Genomic DNA, 27,436 nt, shown 5'->3' with positions numbered 1-27,436 from the left:
TGGGCCGATTTCGTATAATTTTGGATGTGTTATTTAGCAATGGTTTCTGATATAAAATCACTTTAAATAGCTCCATTGCAATTTTTCATATATTTACCAAAAACTAGCCTGGACTAAATTTGATTCCAAATCTTACAAAATTGATAAATGATTCTTGAAATTTGGACCTTAATAGCCTTTTTTAGCCTAAGTTTGATTTGAATAAAATCACCAAATTTCTGCTCTTATGCACTGGGACTGAAAAGAATTCCAGACCTACACTGCAGAGCTACAATTAAGGGCACTGAATCAACTGTGTTTCAAGAAAGATCACAGAGCTGTTGAGAGATTCTTCCAGGTCACCAGTGTCAACGTGACTCTCTTAAGCTGCTATCTGTCCCCAAGTGATGGTACCACAAGAATTATAACTTACATGCATTGGAGGATGCAACCCTAACAAATTTATTTATTCCAAAGAATTTTTTCCCCTTTGAAGGGTTTGGTATGAAAACAGAATCTCTAGACATTAATACAATTTTCAAACATCTTACTAATCAAGAAAAAATTATCTGGAATAATTAATTAAATTAAGAAAGTAAATAACAACCATTTCTACAGGAATGTTGAGTTTAGCTCCAGTTCACCTTCCTCTAAGTGCAGCATCTGAAATCTGACTAGTTTAAATCACAGACGTTTACAGTAATTTCTAGTGAGAACACAATGTACTAACCTCTCTGAGTGCTCGCAGTTCCTCGAATCCACGTTCCCACTCAACCTTATCCTTGAGCTGCTTGTTGTCTGGGGCCAGGGGTGCTGACGCTGTGCTGGTGTGCAACAGCTTGCTGTAGATGTCTACATATGCTATGTTCTCCTATACAACAAAGATAGAAATTTTATGTTCAACTGACACAAATGGAAAAAATGAACATAAATCAGGATAGATTAAAATTCTTTCCCATATATGAATTTAAAATAAACAAATAAGCAATACTAAGTGACAACGCATAGTTATAGGGAAAGTAGCCTACCTTAGTCCACGTAGAAATAAAAAAATGTATCATCTGTAAACATGGCTCAGATGCACTGGTATTAAAACTAGTTTCCAATGAAATTAATATGATAAAACTTACAATAGAGAAAGAAAAAGAGGAGCACTTCTAAATTTACATCTCCAAAACAAACAAAAAACTTGGTGTGATTTTAGATAACCGATTTTTTAGAACATCACTTAGAGTATGCATTTTGACGAACAGCTTCCAATTTAGAGACAGCTAAGATGCACACTGTGCTTTATTTGAAACACACATAATATATTATATACTGTTTAGGGAGTTACATGGAGAAAGTACTACTAATCCTACAAAAACTTGTTAAAATGATTTTAGCTGGATTGAAGCCAAGAGATTCATATAGGGATGAATTATTCAAGGTAAAATATCCTCCATCTATATAACCAAAGCAATCATGTATGCAGAACAGCATAATTTACCAACATCCATATCCATTAAAAATGATAAGACAATCACAAGACTATCAGTTACCAACTTGCACACTGACTTACTCTTTTAGAGAATGTTATCGTATTCTAGCACATACTTCTGTAATAGACACCACAAATTCTCAATAATAACCAAGCAATGGCTCTAAAGAACAAGATGAAAGTTTTGAAAGTTGTTTAAATTTTGTACCAATTGCATGTGTCACTACTATGATTCTCTTTTAGAACTTGATGTTTATGAAATCAAGAGATTCTGATTCTGCAAAAATTCAATTCAATTGGTCTTGTAAACTTCTTCCGAAATAGAAAACTAAGTATTGTCAAATCGTGCAGACACCACATCCAACAAGAATGGATAATATGTCATCAGAATGTGTCAAATACTTTGTACACGATACCTAGACACAATTTTTCACACTTTCCAAAATCAGCTGATTTACGAGTTGATTATAATAATATAATCAGCTTCTTTTTGAGTATAAAAATAAATATTTTCACGCAACAAAACATCACCTCTCCATAATCTCAAATTCAAAACAGGCCTCCTAAATTAACTCAAACTCGGCTTACCTTTGCACGCTGGTGCATTGTGACCCAAGTTTGCCGGGGGACTGTGATGCATGTGAAGGCATACCTCCACCAGGCCCGAGGGTCTTCCATTATCGGTGTGCTGGGCCGATGTTTACGATAGCGTTGACTCAACATCACACTATCCAACATCTTAATACTGCTCACCATCTGGTCGAACTGTTTCTGATACACAACATTCCAACTTTAATATCAAAATATTGTCCAATTGTGCAGAAGACATACTCTTCATCTAATAAAAACATGACAAGAGCCAAGAAATAAAATATTCTGAAAACGTTTAGGTGTTAGAAAAGTAACAATTTATTATTTTAAAAGCAAGGAATCTATGTCCTATACAAGGTGTTTCGTAGCAGTGACAAATATTTCAGATATTGCTTTAAGCCATCAATTTGTTTTATGCCCTATACAAGGTGTTTCATAGCAGTGACAAATATTTTAGATATTGCTTTAAGCCATCAATTTGTTTTATGCCCTATACAAGGTGTTTCATAGCAGTGACAAATATTTTAGATATTGCTTTAAGCCATCAATTTGTTTTATGCCCTATACAAGGTGTTTCATAGCAGTGACAAATATTTTAGATATTGCTTTAAGCCATCAATTTGTTTTATGCCCTATACAAGGTGTTTCATAGCAGTGACAAATATTTTAGATATTGCTTTAAGCCATCAATTTGTTTTATGCCCTATACAAGGTGTTTCGTAGCAGCGACAAATATTTCAGATATCGCTTTAAGCCATCAATTTGTTTTATGCCCTATACAAGGTGTTTCATAGCAGTGACAAATATTTTAGATATTGCTTTAAGCCATCAATTTGTTTAATGCCCTATACATACAAGGTGTTTCATAGCAGCGACAAATATTTCGGATATTGCTTTAAGCCATCAATTTGTTTTATGCCCTATACAAGGTGTTTCATAGCAGTGACAAATATTTTGGATATTGCTTTAAGCCATCAATTTGTTTTATGCCCTATACAAGGTGTTTCATAGCAGTGACAAATATTTTAGATATTGCTGTAAGCCATCAATTTGTTTTATGCCCTATATATACAAGGTGTTTCATAGCAGCGACAAATATTTCGGATATTGCTTTAAGCCATCAATTTGTTTTATGCCCTATACAAGGTGTTTCATAGCAGTGACAAATATTTTGGATATTGCTTTAAGCCATCAATTTGTTTTATGCCCTATACAAGGTGTTTCATAGCAGTGACAAATATTTTAGATATTGCTTTAAGCCATCAATTTGTTTTATGCCCTATATATACAAGGTGTTTCATAGCAGTGACAAATATTTTGGATATTGCTTTAAGCCATCAATTTGTTTTATGCCCTATACAAGGTGTTTCATAGCAGTGACAAATATTTTAGATATTGCTTTAAGCCATCAATTTGTTTTATGCCCTATACAAGGTGTTTCATAGCAGTGACAAATATTTTGGATATTGCTTTAAGCCATCAATTTGTTTTATGCCCTATACAAGGTGTTTCATAGCAGTGACAAATATTTTAGATATTGCTTTAAGCCATCAATTTGTTTTTATGCCCTATACAAGGTGTTTCATAGCAGTGACAAATATTTTAGATATTGCTTTAAGCCATCAATTTGTTTTATGCCCTATACAAGGTGTTTCATAGCAGCGACAAATATTTCAGATATTGCTTTAAGCCATCAATTTGTTTTATGCCCTATACAAGGTGTTTCATAGCAGTGACAAATATTTTAGATATTGCTTTAAGCCATCAATTTGTTTTATGCCCTATACAAGGTGTTTCATAGCAGCAACAAATATTTCAGATATTGCTTTAAGCCATCAATTTGTTTTATGCCCTATACAAGGTGTTTCATAGCAGTGACAAATATTTTGGATATTGCTTTAAGTCATCAATTTGTTTAAGAAAACCTTCAAAACTTCCTAGTTTTTATGAAATCCAACACCTAAGATTTTGAAAAAGTGTCATCTTAATCTATCAACAAGGGGTCTTCTGCAAGCCACAAGAGTTATTCAGCTTAACATCATTGACATCATGAGTCAGCTACCGGGTAATTATTTTAAGTCTTTTGAGGTTACTTTGTAAAATACAGTAAAAATACAATTGTGATGATATAGCTATTACATTACTGATGTTTTACACCTGTTTCAATTATATCAAATAAAAACAATATGGTCATACTAAGACTTGACCTAAAAAAGCCCATCAAATTAAAACACTTACCGTTTTCCTTAATGTAGACTACAAAAATGTATATCAATACTTTAATCTGTATTAACAAACAGTTAATATTTTAAAACTGTGTAATGAAAATCATTGTAAATTCAAACTGTAGCACATGAAGGGAACATCACAATCCATAATGTTGAAACTACCAATCTGTTAATATAAATAAATTGTTTAGTTAAAACTCAGCTGAATAAAACAAACAAATCACTGTAGTAATGACAAATCAGAATCAGAAAGATACAAAAAAAGATTTATCTTATATACATTGAGACAAATAACTGCTTGTAACAGTTCTATCAAAGATAGATCGCGTAGGGATCCTGCCTACACAAAAATGTGATATAACGTGACACCACTACAGCACGGTAGTTTATCAACCGGTCAAATGAAACTATGTTGTAAGGTTGAAAGGTAAAAGTAACTTGTTCTGCTTTGTTTATTAACAAAGTATAATAACAATATAATAATAATCACTACATATAATTAAGTATTACCAGACAGGCTACAATAGTTGAAAACAATTCAAAAGTGTAATAAATTTGAATGTTGTCTCAAACCGTTTATGAATAATGAAAATAGATTATAAAAACACTACTACAGATGGACTGGTAGAAAAAACGCTTTCAGAAATGGTTCATTGAATTAATTTTTTTTATTTGATATCTTGAATCAATCTGAAATTCTATATGTCATCTGCTAAAAAACATCATGTATAAACCAAATATTATTCACTCTGCACTCACTGCAATATGCTTCAAAGACAAAAAAATTGGTTGTGAAACATTTTTAAGTAGTTTGGATTGTGATATTTATTCATTGTTATTTTCAACTAAATATTTGGAATATATTCAATAATTTGGAATATAATGGAATATTTTGTGCCCACTGGGCACTTTGTTAATCACAAGGAAAGTTTTACAATTTCTCTAAACGACTAAATTTCTTAGTGAATAGAGAATAAACAAATTGAGAGATAGATAATACCTCTTTTATCAACTCATTTTTACGTTATGAATGCGAGCACCTTAACTTTTAAAAGACTTGACAGAAGAGTTACAGATCTAAAAGAATTTCTTTGAGAGAAACCTTTAAAACTGAGCGATCACAAATAAGTGTGACATTTTGCTTCTTTTAAAAACAATATTTAGGAAATAAAATTTCTTACATCAGTGAGTGAGAGACGAACTTCCTCAAACTTGAGATCACAGACAATGCGTGGTTGATGGCGCGAGCGCAGAGGGTGCTCGGAGCGGTTGCGTTTCACCTGGGCCTGTGCACTAACAGGTACCAACAGGTAGTTGTGGTTCACATCACTGCTTTTCTTGCCCATAGCAGCCTATATATCATCAACATCAATACATAATCAGCACAAACATTTTATACCAACTTTTATAATTTATTTTTAAACTTGTCTTTAACCCTTTAAGGAGTATAGACGTCATATAACGTGTTCTTTTGATAGGCTAAAATGAGTAATGCATGAAGTCCAAAAGGAGTAAAAAAATTAAAATCTTTAAAATCTCTTAAAAATGTTTATTTGCATTTTAAAGCTTAATAAAAAAGGACTACGTGTTCTACAAGTCAATATTTCAGTACTTTTCAAAATCAAATGTCTTATTTCCTTACTACGACAGACTCAATCAATATTGCCTGCCATTTGGACAACAGAAACAAACTAGATAGTTGCTCAACAAATATGTCACTCTCACAAGATAAATATGGTCACAGTACACAGTATACGAGGCACGTCCAGAAAGTAAGTGTACTGGTACTCTCACAGCTGTACGGAATACTTTTTTGACATGTTGGCAACACTGCCGCATAGCCTGAATCCTCCCCTTCAAAACGAGACCAATCCGAGGTTAGTGTGTTGAAAACTCTTGATGCAGTAGCATATCTCGCGAAAAATGTCGATCGTACCTCCCGCCAAGTGCGAAATTCTCGCCGTCATTCGCCACCTCGTTGTGAATGGAAAAACTCACGATAATACAAAAATACTGAGGTTAAACGTCATATGACACCCGTACTCCTTTGGGCCACTTTAAGAGTATACATCATATGACGTCCTTACTCATTGTGTAAAGTTTACACGCACTCCTTAGAGGGTTAAAAAAAGACCAATAAATAATTTATCCAGCATTTACGTAAGAGAAACCATCTCTGATTGAATTCAAAATTTGTTTCTTACAATATATGTTATCAGTATATAAAATGACTATATTTTTGAATAGCATACCTTTTATGAAAATTCGCTAATGAATGTACTTTGCAATACCAATGAAAATAAAACTCTCAGTGTTATGAATTTATAAACTACGCACAATACAATTTGATATTTTTCTTGTATTATCTAATTCAGACTTGAATTTCTACTAATTGGTAAATTTCCTACTAACCTAAGCCCCGATAAAAACTAATTAAATACATTAATTACCTTTTTCTTGTAGATAATTAATTTTAAATTAAAATTTGAAATTGGTGAAGTACATTAGTCACTAAATTTTGTAGGTTTTCATAAGGAAATTTCTTTTTACAAAAACTTTCAATGAAAACATGTTTGATAAAACTTTTAGAGCTAAAAATATGTTATTTGTGTAATATATAGAATAAGTTATAGACTGGCTGACATACTGACCGACAGCTCAGGTATGGATAGGTCACTCATCATCTGTTCCGTGGATACATTGTCCCAGTATATCGCCAGGTTGTTAAGCTGCAGCAACTTGAAGCTATTATTGCTGTCCTTGCCGACACTGCCGGGGGTCCAGCTCTCGTCACAACTGTGGGCCGTCAATGACTCCACCTGCAATCCCAGCACAATCCCACAGCCAGGGACCGTCAGCTCATCTTCATACCGGAAGTGGACATCGGAGATCTTCAGCTGAAAAGGACAAGACCCCACTTTTCTGTTAGTAACTTTGTAATAGTATTGGCCCCATCCAGTGGCAGTTACCATTTAGTGGTAAGTTACAGTCCAACCATGACAGACCACACTCCTAGAACATTTATGGAGTATTGATCAATTAGGTCGAGACTAGCACTAGCCTAGTAAATACAGTTATGCATATTCATTGAGATTCTGACAATCTACTAGATTACTGAACATTTAATTTCTTACACGCTTGTCTTAAAACCATTCAAAAAATTCCTGTCAAGATCATATTCATTTAATAATATCAGAGTCATGGATTATAATACTTTTTAAGATACTAAAACTTTTTAAACTATTTTTCTTACAAAATAACTGTTTGAGAGATTTCACTTTCTTTGGAGATCCTGTAAAAGAATCCAGAACTAAAGTGACATTTTCATTGTCTGTAGAAGTTTTGTTTTGTTCATATTGCTGCCTATTAATATTTTTTCACTGTCCCATGTGCTTTTTAAACTCATCACAAATTCATACAATACTGTTGCCAGCAATATTGTATTCTAAATTCTTTTTGCTAATTTTTGGATTCCTTGGGTATTATCAGTCTTCCAGTAATACTTCCAAACCAAGTTATTTCAAGCAAAGGACAACTGAACAGAATCAAAGTTAATAAGATAAAAAAGTTACAACAATACATTACAAAATAAATGTCTTGAATTACGAGATGATAAATATTTTCAGTTTCTACCACAATTCAAAAATGATATACTCTCTGAATCTGTGTAAAACAATACTAACATCACTTCACTTAACTTTGCAACAAAATTTATGCAACTTGTTTTATTCCTCGTTGAGTTAAAGTTTTTAACAATTTGGACATTCTTTTAAAATTTTGATATTTTTATTCGCCTTATACTTCTTATCGAGCACTTTTAGTACAACACTCAACCTTTCAGCTTTCAGAACCCTGAAGATTATCTTGAAAACCTCTCATATGTCATATTTTCAAAACAGGCACATAAAGTAAAGTTAACGGCCCATCTCTATTCTCCCTGTCTTGGGAAAATTATTAGAGACTTTAGTCTATCACTACGTATGTCTTTATCTTGAAATAAATCATATTTTGGATTCCATGCAGTTTGGATTTTGAAAGAATACATCTGCCATTCAGGCCTTGTGACATTCTGGTAAGGAGCTATCCTCAAGCTTTTGATGAAAAAGCTTTAGCTCAGGTAATATTGTGTGACCTGATAAGGGGCTTTTGACTGTGTAGAAATGGATGATCTCATTATGAAACTATCATATTATAATTTTGACACCAACTCTATTATTTCTTAAATTTTTCTTAGTTGGTAGGAAACAAAAAGTATTAACATCACAGTAAAAAGTTGTTAATGGAACAACTCTGGAGAAGCTACAGTGAAATATGAAGTTTTTCAGGGATCTATACTTGGCCCACTATTGTTCTTAACATCTATTATGACCTTTCTTTTTCAGTCCCAACAACAAAAATTATGGATGCTGATGAAACAAATTTCTTAAGTATTAACAACAGTTTAAATGAACTTAATTTAACTACACAATCTGTTATTGCAAAAACCTCAAATTGGTTTAAAAGCAACGGTTTTCTTTGAAATATCAAAAAATGCCATTCAGTTTAAGGCCAATGAATAACAATTATGCCTCTTTAACAGTAACCTATCAAGTGCCAAATTATTAGAAATATTTACGAATAAAAATTTAAATTGAGATACACACATAAATTACATATGCATCTCCTACAGAACCATAACCAAACTTATCTGTGGCGTCTATTACTGCTTTCTCGGTTGTTACGAGTGCACGTCTACTACGTATCTCGTTATTACTCTTCATCGTGTGGTAGTGTTGAAAAGAGTTTTAAATATTTATCTTGTTTTATATTAAAATTGAAATTTATTTAAATAAACAATTTTGTAAATATTTGTTTTATTTTTATTAATATATATGTTACTTTTAAGTTAAATGCTCTGTTTTATACTTTTTTTGCTTTTATCTTTTATAATTTAGCTATTGTAAAAATTAGCTTTGAACTTGAACAACATTTTTTTACTTAACTTGGTATTATAGGAAAGTTAATGGATTTATTGGTGATGTATGAATGGTTTAACTGCCTTTTACCTCTTTTCAATTCATCCTTATATATGGGCTTGTCGTGTGGGGAAATGCCAACAAAATCAATACTATTCTTATTCTTTGAAAAAAGGTTGTAAGAATTTATTACCAATTTACATAGTTCAGAAATTTGTAACCTCTTTTTAAAGATTTAAAAACTTTCATAAATCTGTATCTTTTTGGTTTGATAAAATATATTTTTTTAATCCAACAAACAAAATTTTTTTTTAAACCCCACAGTGATGATCACTCCTACAATATAAGGCATACGAGTTCGGTATTAATTGATCATAAGTGCCTAAACAAAACACAAAATAGTCACTCAGTAATTTCCTGGAAAGTACACAACTATCTGCTATTATCAGTTCAAAAATATGATCAAAAAAGTTTTCTAAAAAAATATTATTTATCGCTTTTGGACAATCCCTTCTATTCATTGGAAGAATTCTTTTACATCAAATCTGTAATATTCTAGATAATTTTAAATTTATACTGTTTTTGATCAATTAATGCAACTTTCTATACATTTTAATCCATAATGGTCACCCAAAATATTTTCATTTTCTTGTTTTATAACTAGCATGTTAACATTAAGATGGACATGGCTGTCACTAGGCCTCCTAGTGATTTTGATTTCATTTTATTTAACTTTGTGTTACTAACCATTAGCTGCTATAGAATGTAAACATCTTATTTGACATATTGATTGCTATATAATACTGTACTCATCTCAAGAATATTTTTAACTATGAAAAAGAACTCCATGATACCATATGATTTTACTGTTTGTTATTTATTGGTCTCAAACTAGACATCATAGTTGTAACATCATATTAACACTTTGACAACCGAGTGACTCAGTGGCTAGCATTAAGCATCACACCACAGACTAACTATAACTCTTGATAGTGAACTTTTTAAACCACTTTGGCACTGTCATACTGTAGTCTTCTAATTCTTTATCTAAATTCAGCTCTAAATTAAGACAGTGGTTGTTGGAAATTGAAAATATAGACGAAATATTATTTGAGATAATACAGTAAAAGTTTTTGTTTTTAAAGATTATGGCAGATAAAAAATGTAAAATCTTCTGATATGGATATACGTTATTTTTTGTTTATATATTATTTAAACTTATAAAATATAAAGGTTTGCATATTAATATTTTATGTACATAAAATCAAGTTTTAAGGTTGATTTTTGTTTTGTTGTAGGGTAAAACATAGAACAGTTTTGTTTATTCATGAAACTAGATATTTTTGTTTAATGGTTTATAATATTTGTATGGGCTTTAAAGAAAGACAAATTATTAATTGAAAGTGTATTTTTTTATGAGTAGACTTTGTTGGTTTTGGAGAAATTATTTTTCATTCTATATGTAATTTGAAAATTAGATCAGCCATTTGTAAAATAAATTCAGTAAGACCTCCAATCAGGCTGTGCCTTGGAGGAGTCTATTTCTCATAATTATATTATATTATGCATTGTACTTGAAATATATTAATTTTATAGGATCTGCTTGGCATTGTTTTAATTTTATTGTTATGTATGTTATGTATTGTATTGTGCCAGTGTACAATGTTCAGCATGATTTGTAACATATTTGTTGTTTTGAGAAATAAATTTATTATTATTATTATTATTATTTTCTGATTCTGTGGAAATCGGATCACAAATCAGATCAGGATCTTTTTTCATTTTTTGGCACCCAAATCTAACATAAAGTCTTTGTTAGTTCACTACATCGCATCCTCTCACGCAAGAAAGGAAAAAATTAAACTGTAAATTTTCCGCAATAACAATTAAATACATATATTACTCATAATAATACATCAAAAATAACTGGTCCTAGATATTTCTCTGGTTCTTACAGACATAAAATTAAAGCATCCATCAACTGATTGTTTTTTCTGTAAGAAATTAAATGTAGGTCCCTACAAATGTATAACAAATAATCAAGAATGGGTGTAATTGTCAATTTATAACTAATATACACATTATTATTCACAAATTTGAAAATGTTGACAGTGCATATGTCATTACGTGGACAATGAAGAACAAACCTGTAAGTTCTCGACAATGTTGGTAACCAGACTAGTGCCGTATCCAAGCCAAGAACTGTAACTGGAGGCGTAGTAGCTGTATTCTGGGGCTGTGTCGGTCTCTGATCTCCATCTTGCCTCTATGGCGTCCAGCAGACTTAGTTTGTATTCGTACACAGCGTGCTCCTCCCCCTCCTCGTCCCACTGATAACATTCTCATGGTCATGAATGGAAACAAATTAACTTATGGATATCCAATGTGTCTATGTTAAGAAAATTTTTGTTTAGGTATATGTTCCAGTGTTTTATGCAACAACCACATCTTCGCCTCACTGGTAATATTTTATTGGTTATTAATGGACAAACATTACTTATAATGATCCAAAATGTCTATACTATTGTTATAATTAAGATATATTTTGTGGTATTTCACACCATAACCTACAATAAGACAATCACACTTCTGAGTACTATGTAAAAATAGTCAGTAATAGTGACGGGCAAATCCAGAATTTTTTTATTTGAAATCCAATTATGAATTTCAAACAACTAATTATTGTTTTTTAAATTATTTTTCTAATAGGTTTTTGTAGTATAAGTATGATTATAACAAAATAATCGTCAATCCAATATAATTTGCCATTTTTAAACTGTTAGAGATTGCCCGATAATATAAAACGTAATCCATGAATACGTCTGTATTTTAATAGAATTTGCTGAAGTTGAAAGAAATAGCTATATATTTTAAGAACTAAGTTATATTCCTTAAATTCAACTTCAATTAGATAATTTGATAGATTATGATACTGACTTCTAGGATAGATGTCCCTAATCTGCAAAGAATATGGACATACATTTATTTATATTGCTTATTAAACATATTTTAAACAAAAAATGTTTGAAAAGTTTCAATCGACCTGTAGTCATAATAAAATTAATTAAATATAAACATAATATATTTTATGGATTAAATTTTTATACAATTACAAAAATTTTGTCATAATAAAAAGTAAGCAACCACCTGTTTGCTTCCTGTGGAGCAAATGATATCCGCTAATAGACACATAGTATTGCACAAACATAAACATAGAAAAAACAATCTTCATGCAAAATATTAATTATAAAAGGACCATAATTTGGTAATTAGGTGATCTACCTTCAGGTTATCACAAAGTGCAACAAAATATCATTTTAACAATAAGTAATTTGCATACTGCCAATCAATGGTTTTCCATGAATATTTCATAGCGATGCTCAAACAAGTATAGAAAATACTAACTATAAGTAAAATATTATTTATAAAAGTACAATAATTTACTAATAAATTAGGCTATCTATTTATGTTTTTATTTTTACATAAAGTACGATAAAAACACCGTTTAGCAATCGATAATTTGCATACTGCCGATCAGCTATCATCCGCAAATATATACAGTAGACTTATGGTGATGTATGTACGTAATTACAAAAGTCCAAGCAAAATAAAACTACTATAATTCATTAATTAAATTACCAACCTAGGTTTTAATACACAAAGTACAACAAAATTACAATTTAATTTTCTCGATCAGAAATAATTTTTGTAATGCCACTCAACTGTTGTACATGAATAAACACAGCAGACCCACAACGCTACAAGAATATATCTCGTATAATAATTTCTCATGCTAACTGAAACCAAATTTATTTATAAAAGTACAGTAATTATCAATAGGTTATTTACTTAAGGTTTTTATTTTTAATTATGGCAAAAACACATTTTAGCAATCGTTAATTTGTGTAGATAATAAATAAAAATGTGATAGATCTCCACAGATTTGATTGTCAAATCGGAATCTTTGTTGAAGATTCGGTGTGTTCAAGATTCTGGATTTAGCTACTAACTAATCTATCTTCTAACTATCCTATCAATCATGAATTTATTTTAAACGTTTAACTGCACGAAGCTACTTGTTTTACTATGGAACCACTAACATTATATACTTGTATACTACGAAGCTACTTGTTTTACTATGGAACCACTAACATTATATACATGTATACTAAAAAGTACAACTATTCAGTTTACCAACCCTTTTCACTGGGGAACGTATGGCCTACTTATCTACTTGAGTATGCTAATTTTTCATTCTAGTGGCAAAACATGAAATCATTATTACATGTTTTGTTTATTTACTGTACAGTGCCGCTCTCTGTTATCCTTTATTGTAGCCAAGACAAATATACATGTTTTTACTCATCACTTAATATATGGTCTGTTTTGAGAGTGAATAAATTTTAAAACTTTAGTACGCTTTTTAATCAATAGATTGGTTTTTAGAGACCCATAAACTATCAATATTGCAAGTTATTAGTATAGTAAGATACCAATGATTTTAAATGGAATTTTAACCAAAGATGCATAACTTATCTTATTGCCCCAAAATCCTAGCAATAGGTAATACTGGATTGTCAGAAAACATTGCAGTTAAAGGGTTAAAAAAACAATCCTTTAGTATTTAACACAAACCAAAGACAAAGTGTTTGTTTTAAGATATGGTATGTTAGCTTATAGTTCCTTTCAATCTAGTTAACCTTTAATACACAACCAGGTCTAGAGCACACTCAGGAAATATTAATTGCATACAGTATTCTAGGTACAGTATTCATCTTTGCTACATCACATTTAAGTGCATTATTACCACTCAAACCACCAGATCAAACTCACATTATATGGACACTCTTCCTATAGTTTTTTTGAAGTTTACAATCAAAATTAAATGTAATCATAAATATAGACGTAAATTGTATATAACCTGGTAGTTGACCATTTTACACAAATAATTCTCATGTTATTACAAAAGTGAAAAAATAAAAATATAATAAAGAGCTTAAAACATTTTTAAAGAAACGTATTTGTTGTGATGAATTATAAACTCAAGCTAACATTACTGGAATGATAGTTTGAATTTTGCTATAAATTAGTAACGCATTCTGTTAACTTGAAGGTTACAGTGCAATCCAACACTAACAAAAATAAAAAGTGCTTTAGGAATTGCATTCAGTTGTAACAATTGGATACAAAGGTAGTCATTTTATTTTTCATATTTGTACATTCACAGCTTGCTATAAATATATATTATTAGGGCAATTGAGTTATGTAATGATAACAAATTGATAACTCCCCATAATTAATTACTTCAATTAGCCTAATCCCTACAAACATGACAAAGCTCAGCTGTTCAATGATTACATTTGATGAAATTAGTGTTCATTAATCAAACCAAAACTATGCCCAACAGAATATGAACAATTTTAGATGGGAGTGATTAATTTGTAAAACTTGGTTGGTAATGAAATACTTGTTCTGATATTTTCACAAAAATGAAATGTCCAAATTATTAACTCACATCTGATAAACGCACAGGCCCCGCTACCAAGTAAAGCTGATCTATGCTGATCTCCCAAGGTGCACTACGTATCTGGCTGACTGGCACCTTTAGTCGGATTTTACCGATGAAGCCAGCTCTCACCTCAATTGGCAGCCCAACATGTCTCAATGCATCCTTGCGCAACGGTAGATTCTCTAACTCGACTGCACCTAGGGTCAGAGCATTAAAAAATAATACTTGTAGCTTCAAAAGAATAAAAGTTTAAAATAAAGAAAACTAGAAAAATGTTACCATATGTACTATACCTAATAGTGCACATTTTTATTAATTTGGAAAGTGGAACAGAAAATTTGTGTTTAATGAGTGAAATTATTAGAATATAAATTTACACTGGATATGAATTTAATACTGTTCCATGGAACTGGCCTGTTCCATGTTTTTCAATACATTTAATGGCAAAATTGCAGTTTATTTTTCACATTTAAACCTACAATTCATATAAATAATATTATCGGATTACAGCAGAAACCATAACAAATGGGTAATTCACTGCATCAATTCGAATTTCTTTAATATTAAAATAGGTACCGGGTGTCCGAAGAAGAACTCCCTAGTTTTGGATTCTTTTTATTTATTGTACAATATACAAATTACAATGACATGACTGCTACATTAAATGAAAGGTAATGAAATACATTTTTGTTAACACTAGTACACCTCTATATGTGAACCATTTGTAGGCCTACAGATATCCAAGCGATATTCGAACTCTCTCCAGGTATTAGTTAGCATATTAGGTGTGACCGATGCTACTGCTGCTATGATTCTCTGACGAAGATGGTCAATGTTTCGTATCTTCTCTGAATACACAAAGTTCTTGACATAACACCACAGGAAAAAAATCTAATGGTGTTATATCGGGGCTTCTTGGAGGCCATGCGATTGGGCCACCTCTACCCATCCATCTTCCTGGGAAACAGGCATCTAAGGCTGAGCGCACACATTGTTTGTAGTGGGGCGGCACACCGTATTGTTGGAATATGACCGGTCCCTTTTCCGCCTCGATGTCATCCACCTGTGGAAACACGTACAGTTCCAGCATGTCGCAGTAAATATCACCAGTTATGGTCTTCTCTGCAAAAATAAAAGGTCCAACAATTCGGTCGTTCATTAGGCCGCACCACACATTAACCTTAGGCGAGTCTCGTTGGTATTGAACGATCTCCTGTGGTTTCTGAGACCCCCAAATTCTGCAGTTGTAGCGGTTTACAACCCCATTAAAGTGGAACGTCAATTCATCAGTAAAAATTACATTGTTTAAAAAGTCTTCACTATCATCAATTCTGTTTAGAATGTCCACAGCAAAATCTAGCCTTAAACCTTTATCATTTGGTTTTATCTTGTGTACCAGTTGGATTGTGTACGCATGCAATTTAAGCCTTTTACGTACCACATCATAAACAGTAGATCTTGGTAATCCCAGTTGTAGACTACGTCGCACTAGTAACTTTTTCGGGCTGCGACAACAAGAAGCTCTGATTCTCTCAACATTCTCCGCTGACACAGTTGGCCTACCTGGCGATTTTCCTTTCAAAACACTACCAGTGTTTTAAACCATTGTTGTAACCATTTACGGATTGACTTAGGATCAGGTACATTACCACCATATTCACGCCTAAAATAACGCTGCACAGTAGTAACGGAATTTGTTTCCACTCACCAAATAACACATTGTGCTTTCTGCTGAGGAGTAGCCATTGCACTGACAGCGCTGAGCGCTGGATGCGGCGCATGGTAAAACTACGCTCAAGGTCAAACAGGTGTACCAAACTTATTGCCAATGTTTGAAACTAAAACTTACAAATATACTCTACAGCACCAAAGGATTATTACTCATCCATTTAAACTAATACTATCATGAGTAATTTCCAAAACTAGGGAGTTCTTTTCCGGATACCCGGTATATTACAGAGTGAATGTAATTGAGAAGAACATTATTACAGAACATTTGAGAAGAAAACAGTTATCAGATAGACAAAATCCTAAATTGAATCTATCAATGTAATTCTCTCTCCTTGTCCACTATTTATAAATACGTGATACAGTATACCAATTTCAATTTTTTTTGTTACTATTGAGGTACATTAAAAGGTTAATGCTTTCAATAACATTTCAGATAATTACAGATGATGGAAAGACGAAATACCCTAAAAGCACTGTTTTAAAAATATCAAATGAAGCAAAGCAAATTCTCTATCCTGATCAACTATTTGTAATTAAGTGAAATTTAAATGATTTGAAATTATTGAAAATCTAGGTACTACCCCAAAAGAAGTTTTTCTTTGTCTACCAGAAGTGTGGACCACTGAAGCCCACAATGATGGTCAGGAGTATTACTGAACAGTACTTTCTTGAGCTCAGATTGGACAATCTAACTCATGAAAGTATATCAGTTATTATAATTCGAGACGTTGGAAAAATTTCATCTGTCCACACAATATCTTGAAAACAAAATTACCTAACTTATAGACTATAAATTTTACATGAAACTTCATTTCTATACAAACAATACTGAGTTCGATGTGATGCATGTCATTCTATGGGATTTGGCTGAGCATTAGTGGATATTTTTTCATTGGTCTTTTGGGTGGCAACCAAAATGGCAACAAGAAAATAGCAGAGTTAACAGACAAATCGAGACAGTTATATGATATTTTAACATGTGATATTTCTACTCCGAATAAAAAGAAAAAAAAATATAGTGTGGATAGTCAATATTAAAAGTCAGCGATAAGATTTGACTTCAGCGCACTCTTGCGTAGCAGTAAACCTCTCTAGCTTACCACAATGTTTATTAATTGAACAAATATCTCATGATTTCATTTGTAGACTAAATTTTGCATGAAACTTTATTTCTACATAGACATGAATGTGTTCTATAAAGTGTAATTTTTGTATCAATTCCTTTTCTGTATGATTGTCTGTCCACAGGATATCTAAAAAATGAAATGATGTATAGTAAAATAGTAAAGTTGATATATCCCGTAATCAATATAATGAAAGTTTACGGTCAATATATTCATAATAATGAAATTCATTTGCGGCCATCAAAGCGGACAGGTACAGCTAGTTTTATGATTTGGTACAAATGGCATTATTTAAGATTGAACACACTAAAAAGCCACTTTTTTTATATAAATAAAAAACACATTCTCTTAAAATCTTTTATTTGATGCCTTTACGAGCTTCCCAGCTGTTTGAAGAAAAAAGTTACAAACGTTTTTCTAAAACCTAGTTTTAGTTTCGGAAATCATAATAAAATCATGCAATATAATTTTCCTAAATTTTATAAAAACTTTAATTTCTGTGTGTGTTTAGTGTTATTATCTGTATATTGCATGACCCAATACTCTTTAGATTGATATATGTACTTGAATTAATGAACCCTGATTAAATAATAGTTCTTAGTCAATATATTCATAATAATGAAATTCATTTGCGGCCATCAAAGCGGACAGGTACAGCTAGTTTTATGATTTGGTACAAATGGCATTATTTAAGATTGAACACACTAAAAAGCCACTTTTTTTATATAAATAAAAAACACATTCTCTTAAAATCTTTTATTTGATGCCTTTACGAGCTTCCCAGCTGTTTGAAGAAAAAAGTTACAAACGTTTTTCTAAAACCTAGTTTTAGTTTCGGAAATCATAATAAAATCATGCAATATAATTTTCCTAAATTTTATAAAAACTTTAATTTCTGCGTGTGTTTAGTGTTATTATCTGTATATTGCATGACCCAATACTCTTTAGATTGATATATGTACTTGAATTAATGAACCCTGATTAAATAATAGTTCTTAGTCATATCATGACTGTTTTGTATTCTTAGATGTAGTCTTCCACAAAATGTATGATTAATTTTAGTTTTAATATTCACATTTATGCCTAGTTATATTTATATAGTTATATTGTATTAGTGCAGGGCCTGTTATATATTGGTTATATATTAATTAATTAATTGTTGCATGGACATGAACTAATGCACACTGTTTGTAACTATTAGTCAAATCTTTATTTTCTTACATCTAGTAATTTTTTTTTAATGTTGGTTAGTGTTTAATTTTAATACCTGCATAAATGCTTAGTTTTATTTATATTTTTAGTATATGACCTGATGGACATTTATTGGTTTTGATGGACATTATTGGACATTGCACGGACCCTTATTATTGCACACAGCTAAGTTTTGTAGTTGAATGTTGTTTTCACTAGACGTAGCCTATTACAATTTGTAGATCGGCTGAATAAATCATTTGAATCAGAGATGGTGGTGACATTTCATTAAAATGTTGGGTGATTTGATATGGATGACCCAGTTGCTTCTCCTGGATAGATTTGGTAGCATAGTCATTTAAAGAAATAGACACTTTTCTTTCGCTTTTGAGGTGCTAGTGAGTGATATTTTTCTGCATATTCGATGTAAAAGTTAAAGGCATGAATGCACTTTAAAATATAGCCTACTACTATTATTGTGTCGGAATAGACACGAAAAAACATTTGTGTTTTCTTTTACTTTGTAATGGAAATTTAAATTCTTTGTGTACAGTGTACAGATCTATAGACTATAAGAGTTAGCCCATTTCCCACTATACAATTTTGTAAAATTTTATAGGTGCGTTCCAACGAGCAATAGTAGATATATAGTGTAGATTTCATCCCCAGACTCCAGCTCATTAGGGGATTTACCATGACCTCCCATTTTTTTTAAATTATCCGATTTCGACCAAATGTTTTTATAAAACATGTGCTTTAATGTTTATTTTCAGGAAACCCAACTGAATATTTTTTAACCCCCAACTTTGGGGGCTTCAAAACTCCTATGAGGAAATTTTAGGGGTGTGGAGGTATAAGTACTTGTACTAATTCCACAAGAACGGAATTGTACAAATATGTAAAACGGAAGAGATCATTACAGTCCATGTGACTACATCCAAAAGAACCCCAAGAGGGTTACCATGACTCCCTTTTATAAACGTTATCCGATTTTGAAATTTTTGGGAGGGACTCTGATTTCTGAGGATTAAATCTGCATCATATATTTAGGTGCTAGTGATTAGCCTTTTGGAATTTTATATTTTACTGATTGGTATTCGGTATATCTCAAGGAATGTTTTTCACTCATCGCCACCAGTGCAGAGACATTACTGTTAGCCTGTTTAACTACTGGTTCCTTTCAGAAATATTTGCTAATTGTTTTCAGTTTTTTTTTAGTTTACTTTTTTCTTTTGAAAACAACAAATTTTGTGAAGTGGTTCTTTAGCTAATTAATTCAATTAAACGTTTACCCAATACAGTACCCCAACACTGCTATAAATTATCACTTCAAAAAGGAAGCTGATAAACTGATATGACGTTAAAAAAAAATGATTCCTTCATGATTAGCAAATATGACTCCCATCATTAATTGGTCTTGCACCACCATAATTAATGGAAGGCTAATAAACTTATTTAGACTTTAATAAACAGAATTCTACTTTCTGTATATTATGCATGCCCACTGAAATGTAAGAAATAACTTATGTATGCTACACAATAAGATACTCTTTCATCAAATTATTTATTTTAATATAACGTAACAGAACTTTAATTTCTCTAACAATACATCCTTGTCAATAACCTATGACTCTAAAGGTATGTTTTAAACTTTATAGGATTAGTACTTTAAAAATATTAGTAGGACTATCTTATGAATACTCACCTTGAAGAAGAGCGATACTCAATTGGTCAGTATTTAGGTTTTCTACATATTTTCCAAGATAATTGTTCAATACCCAGGCTACCAGTCCCTCCAACATGTTTATATTCACCACATAACAATTTCACAATCATTAACAAGTCATTTAAAATTATCGAAAATCAAATAAATAATAAACTACAGGAATATCGGACCTTTACTGGATTCGTGTTTACCCACACACAGAGTTAACCTACAATTTTATCAAATCATGATTCATGAATGAACATTGACCGATACGGAATAACCCAAGTTGCCGAATATAACACTGAAAACAATCAGTACAGAACGTGAAGGACCTGTCTACAAATCAGCTGTTCAAGTCTGTTTACAAGCAGCTGTATGTCAGCGCTGCCAACAACATATTAAAATAAACCACTAATGAGTGTTGCCAATTGTTTATAAACAAATCAACTACTTTAATTACTAATTAAATGTCGGCTCTTTACATGTATTTGAACAAAAACAGTACATAAATCACCAATTCTACAGATAACTACAGTTTTATTTGGTTATACCTATAGATTTTCAAATCATAAAACGAGTCAGAGATAAAAAAAAACTACGACAAACACCAACTCACCCTGGAAAAAACAGCCGTTAATATGTAACATTTCAGGACATTTAAAATCCTGTTTACCTAACGATCTTGTGTATAACATTTGTGAAAAGTGGAAATGCAGTCGCGGGACTGACCTACAAAAGTGACCTCGTCTTATAACGATGTGTGTGTGTGTGTGTGTGTGTGTGTGTGTGTGTGTGTGTGTGTGTGTGTGTGTGTGTGTGTGTGTGTGTGTAAAGTACGTTTCCTAACTATTAAATGGTGATTTTTGATATTTTAAAATTATATGAGACACTCAATTCTGTTAAAAAGTGTTACACGTTCTATTAATTATATACATAATTGTGTAATATACTTTACACTTCATATACTGACTTCTAAATAACAAAGTAATAAATATTTATACTTTTTTTCATTATTATCGTTTACATACGTTTGTATAATTTTGTCAGTATCATTTTCACTACAATCTTGTATTTCCGAAATAATTTCTTCATTTTCATTGTCATTATCTAAAAAAAAAGAAGTTATGGGCTTATGATAACCGAAATAATAATTTTTTAAAATCTTGAATTAAATTTTGTCAATATCTTGTAAAAATAGCACCTACTGTTGTTCCATATCTCATTGTACTAATATTTTTATCGTTTGACAGTGTTCAATTTAATTTATCTTTTAAAAAGTCAATTCACGGTTTTGATGTTTCTTCAGCAAAATTTGTATTTATTTATAATCTGCTTTTACATAATTTACTTTTTAAGTAAATTTAAGGTAAGGCCCTATGTAATTGAGTAAAGGTTATAACTACAGTAAACAAAAAAGACTCATTTTCTTCCATGATTAAATAATGCTGCGGCTTTGTTAGCTAGAACACATTTAATCCAGTTATTTTAAATTCTTTTTAAAATCTCATGAGGATGAAATTAGTAGTGGATAGGAATATGAATTGATATTAACCGTGCTGAAATCTAGTTCAGAATCCGAAAAGTTTTAAATATTGTTATTAAATGATACAGTCAGGGAATACATTTTTGGTAGAATTTATTAATATTTAAATTAGTAGTTTGTATATTTATTCTAACATTCTTCTTGGGCTAATTGCCTCAAAACCTTGATGGCTAGGTAGTGAGAGCTATTCATACCATATTTCACAGTAGTGAGCTGGTAGACAGATGGAGATTCAGAGAGATTAGAACGCTAAAATCTGAGCTGAAAGCGTTGATCATGAGGGCACACCTTTTTTTATCTCATTTAAGCCTCAGCGTCAGCTATGCCGGCTTCGAAGTGCAGTTTCTTTTTTATTAAAGTACAAATTACATGATTGGACCTCCGCGGGATTTGAACCCGTGATCTCTCGGTTAGAGTGCCGAGACTGTAACTATTAGTCTACGGAGGAGGACAGGGCACACCTTAATGGCGTGGAACTGGATAAGAGTATCACATATGTTATTTTGAAGTTTTGGTCCTGTCATCTAGACACCCTTGGGAGAGAGGCCTGAACTGGTCTTGCAACTGACATAAAAAGCAATTGATGGGGACGATTTAAGTTGAGTAAAACGTTTTTATCACGGCTCCGTAATTGTTCCGATATATTAACTGCAAATCTTACTCCATTTTAAATTTATTTTACATCTGTTTACTGTGAATACTTCTATTTATCTAAAAAAAATTACCATGTATATTGCTATTCAACATGAAAACAAAGTGTATTTTTGTTTTCAGTTAGTTTTTTTCATGTCTTGTTTGCGCCTCGTTTGAGATCCGGATCCAAAGGTCAACCTCGTCTGATAAAAAAAACTGGTGTCCTGTTATATTCTCCATCGACGTGTAGCTCGTGAGCAACTCACGTTTGATTTGTTGTTAAAAATAATGTCATAAAGATTATTGTAATGCATTTTCTGACTAAATAATACTGAATTTGTCCTTATTATTATTATCTATGATATTATGGCTAGTTACACTCATGTAATAGAGATGGGTGACTTAAGTACTGACCTACTTGGTACTAATACGATTGACCAACGATATTTAACTAATGTTTCACTCATGTGGCATGAGTATACAGTTACAATCCACTCACCACTCTGCCAACACTTGGTTAGACATTGTAGCTGTTGCTGACCCGACTTACGTTGCGCACCATGGACAAATTTCAGCACCAGGCCTTTCAAAACATAATCTTATCTTTTATATCTACAAACTTCTTCCTCCTAAAGTCCAATTGTTTGCTCCTGAAATTTTAAAATAATTAATCACGAGGCTCTCTTAGCTGATGCTTCTGTAATTCCGTGCCATATAGTTACCCCATTAAATTGTATTGAATACATTTTTACCCTGTTCAATAGATTTATCATAAATCTATTTGAGTATCATGCACATTTGGTGAATAAAAGAATGGATCAAATTCTGCGCCTTGAATATATGATCAAACCCGTTAATTACAAAACTGAGATTTTTGCCTTTTTAACACTAAGCGAACCAAATTTTTAGGACTGGAATGCCTACAAGAGAATCCGAAATCAGACGGAACAACATATCAGAACGTCAGATTTTATTACATGTCCTTTGCAAAGCATGAATCTTCTAAGACTCTGTGGTCAAAACTGAAAGATCTTTGTGTTGGCAAATCTAGTCCCGACACCCCAATCCCCATTGATATGAACGTCTTAAATTACTATTTCATCAACATCTCCGTTGTTGTTTCAGGGGCTCGTGTGACAATACCTCTCATGACCAAGAAATTCCTTGTGGCGGTCCTGGCCGTCAGTTCTCGATCTCTCCCGTGATAACTACAGATAACTAATTTCCGGTACTTGGAGTGGAGGGGAAATGGGCCAGCTGGCTGCTTATCGCAGAAACGACAGTAAAGCAGGGAACAATGTTGCTCATGCGATCTAACGGTCAGAGTTTGCGATACTGACGCAAGCTCAATCTCAATTCAGCGATGTCCTCTCTGGTCAGTACAAGAGGGTCTTGTTGTGGCTTTTCCTGAAAATGAACAACGTCAGCCAGCACTCTTATTATGTGTTGAGACAGCGCTACAGGGATTTTCTATTTAATAATGTTTTACTGAGAAGTGCAACTTAATTATCGCTATTAAACTGGCCAAATGAGTTATTCTGTAAGCAGCAATGTAAAGAATTTCCCGAGTGTACCGCGTAGTTCTTCAGCACCTTTAGTTCCTATTTTGCAAGTCGGTATATTTATTTTTCCAAGCGAAACTTCATCTTGCATTTTTTTTAGATTTATTTTGTGTTCTAACTATTTTGTTCTGATTACACCACAATTTGGACAAATATGTAACATTATTGGTCTGATGGAGGTGCATCTAAAGTGATAGTGTTAACACTCTAACTGACCTTTAGTTTAGGTGGGTTGCATTTGTGTTTGATCAAATCTCTATATCACCAATTAATCGGAATTGTATAAATATCGGGATTTGTAAGTTGTTTCAATATTTCAACCAGTTTAGGATGAACTTTCATAAAAATCTCGCACGGATGGTTAAGTTTTTAAGGCATAAAGGCGATAGTAAAGGAGATATCAGAAAAACTGGCGGGCAGGTTTTTGAAAAATAACAGGAATCGATAAGAAAACGTTTCTGTAAGTTTGTTGGTGCTATCCTGAACGTGTGCTATTCTTTGATACAATTCCTGTTCCGCAAGTGTTACATGTAATTGAGACTGCACAATCTTTTCCTAAACATCTACAGGACACTTCTCAATTCTTCAAAATTTGTGACTAAAACAGCTCGTCCAATTCAAGGAAGGGCTTATCAGAGTGAGTTGTTTTAATTGTAAATAACATTGTGTTTTCTGAAGTGGTCCGGTCAAATTGAAATGGAAAATAGACTCTATTTTATGAGGGAATATGAGCTTTTTGAATCTGAAAAACTATGTATGGATTGCTAAGAGCGTTGCGCCTTCAAATGTATCTCTGTAAAAGTAACAGTAGACGCGACTTTCTCTGGAAGATGGAGGGACGAGAACAACGAAATCCGCAGTTCAACTGGAACATTATGAAGACCTTCAATAGCAACAACGCCTTTGTGCTTTGTCCAAGTGCTTTATTTACGAAGTAAGCGCAAAGGTACTTTTAGGACAGCAAGCAATGAAAGGTGTCTAAGGTACCTTGTCATAAGGGAACAAAAAGGTAATACCAACATTTTCATTATTCAAGGGAATTTTACTGCAACATTTAATACCTAACCTGTTACTTCCACTGGACATACAAAGAACAACGCTTGTTACGGTTTATGCTACTGCTGCCGAGTATTTGTTATGCTCTTTGCAGTGGCCGCCTCGTTTTATTATTTTACCAAGTTTTCCCTCTGTTCTCTGCCTTTTTGTTCTGCAAAAATACTCCAGAAAGCTGGATCTTCCACTTCTACTAGCTGTTCAGATTATATTATTGCGGTACATTGTATAATATTAACGTGTTTGTTTTACAGAATAGGTGTATTATTTGACTTTTCCTTATTTCTTAGTAAACTAAACTTCCATATAAAATTAATACCACTATATATTTCATACAAACAAGAAAATTACTTTCAAGGTATTCAAAATACAGTAAACATATTTTTACTTAAAAGGCATCACTTAATCTATTCCTAAGCGGCAATCCCAAATAGAAATTATTGCATTTACTTAAAACACTAATTCAGAAACAAAAATATATAATTTAAGGGATTCTGTTGTTTGGTTCCAAAAAGAACCCAAATATGTATAATAAATAGGTTATGTTTAAAAGATATCACTCTTTTACTGGTCTCTTCATTTTCCGGTTTATATCGTGAAAAAGCATTGTTCACACGATGAAAATTTTGAAACATTTCTACTCTTCTGCGAAGAACCATCTTCCCATGATTCTTCTAGTTATAACACCAGCCAAGAGTAAACATGTTTTAAAATATGCCTATTCAATAAACTTCCTTGAATACAAAATAAACATTATCTGTCCACCAACCCAGTTCTACTTCAGACTACTTAATATGTTTAAATCAGAATGTTTGTACTTAAACAAAGTAGTTACACTGGTTAAAATAATTGAGGTAACAGAACATTTCCTATTTTTCACTTTTCTATCAACCACCAATACATGTAAAAATCACTTAGTTAAAACCTAGAGAACTTAGAAAAGCATATCGTTATAATTTGAAATTGAAAGCTAGCGGTATACACTCTATTACCGCTTTAAAAATGGTGGTATACAAATTTAGAAAAATTTCAACCTTATGACTTTATCAGTTTGGGGAAAATGTTATATAACTATATTTGAAACTCAAATACCGGACTCGCTTTCTTCAAAGTTGGCATTTCCACAAGTAGCTGAGCTCATTCCTCAGCCATAGTACGTAAAAAGGCGAAATTTCAAACTAATTTTCCAATTCAATAAATTTAAGATATAGAGTCCCTCAGGGTTCCATTCTCAGTCCAGTCCTCTTTTGGAAATAGTGTCATAAGTACGACACGGGCGACTCTTACAGTATGCTGACGACTATGTTTCAGCTCAAAAACATAATCAAATGTGGATTTCCAATCTTTTGTCAATCTTAATAATTGCGTCCAAAATTTTAACTCCATCAATACCACGAATAATTTTGCAAAATAAACTGTTATGTTATATTTCCTTGCGCCTTACAGACTCACAGTATGGCCCTGCCACAATGTTGACAGACTCCATGCTGTAAGAGGTGAACCCAACAAAATGTATTGGAATACATCTGGATCAAGGGTTGACGTGGAATGATCACATCAATGCTGTCTGTGCCTATCTATCCTCAGGCGTTTATGTTTTGATATCGTTAGGTACATACTGCTCAATTCAGGTGCTGATGACGATGTATTATGGGCTCATTTACCCACACCTCTATTACGGATTAGTGTTTTGGGCAAACGCAGAATTTATTAGGGCATTCGGCTTCAGAAAAAATCTGTCCGAAATATTGCACAGTTAAAACCCAGAGTCGTTGCAAAGAGGCTTTCAAAACCCTGCAACTGTTGATGCTCCCAGTCTATACATCTTGGAAACCAGATTGACTTGTATGACTACATGCTCCTTGGCAGAGTCCAAAGCATTCACAAGTAGGATACTAGAACCATAGAAAGCTACCGAACTGAGAGGCACGGGATGGTAGTTTCTGAACACTTGCCCTCACAAACGGGTGTTCAATTCATTAACAGGTTGCCAGATTGTATCAAAAACTTACTAAAACGCTCTTTAGCTACTCATGCATTTTTAATATCGGCGAGTTTCGGGCATATAACTGAGCATGACCCCCAGCCCATTTGGCTCGATGACACCGAAGCTGGGACTGGAATTGAAAAATTAGCGAGTGGTTGAGTG

The 27,436-nt window shown here is 32.4% G+C and overlaps 1 protein-coding gene across 1 annotated transcript in view; it reads right to left on the bottom strand.

Moving 5' to 3' along the window:
• Positions 1–20,806, bottom strand: part of LOC124365043 (vacuolar protein sorting-associated protein 13D-like) — a 189,889-nt gene extending 169,083 nt beyond the window's left edge. Inside the window, 7 exon segments of the mRNA XM_046820942.1 lie at positions 710–850; positions 2,048–2,230; positions 5,460–5,630; positions 6,930–7,175; positions 11,381–11,563; positions 14,749–14,939; positions 20,494–20,806. Coding sequence (XP_046676898.1) covers positions 710–850; positions 2,048–2,230; positions 5,460–5,630; positions 6,930–7,175; positions 11,381–11,563; positions 14,749–14,939; positions 20,494–20,590 — 1,212 coding nt within the window. The 5' untranslated portion in view covers positions 20,591–20,806.
• Positions 20,807–27,436: the final 6,630 nt, after the last annotated feature.

This window comes from Homalodisca vitripennis, chromosome 6 (assembly GCF_021130785.1).
Source record: "Homalodisca vitripennis isolate AUS2020 chromosome 6, UT_GWSS_2.1, whole genome shotgun sequence".
Classification (NCBI taxonomy): Eukaryota; Metazoa; Arthropoda; class Insecta; order Hemiptera; family Cicadellidae; genus Homalodisca; species Homalodisca vitripennis.
The sequence above is the reverse complement of the archived record's forward strand: the minus strand, read 5'-3'. Positions and strand labels throughout refer to the sequence as shown.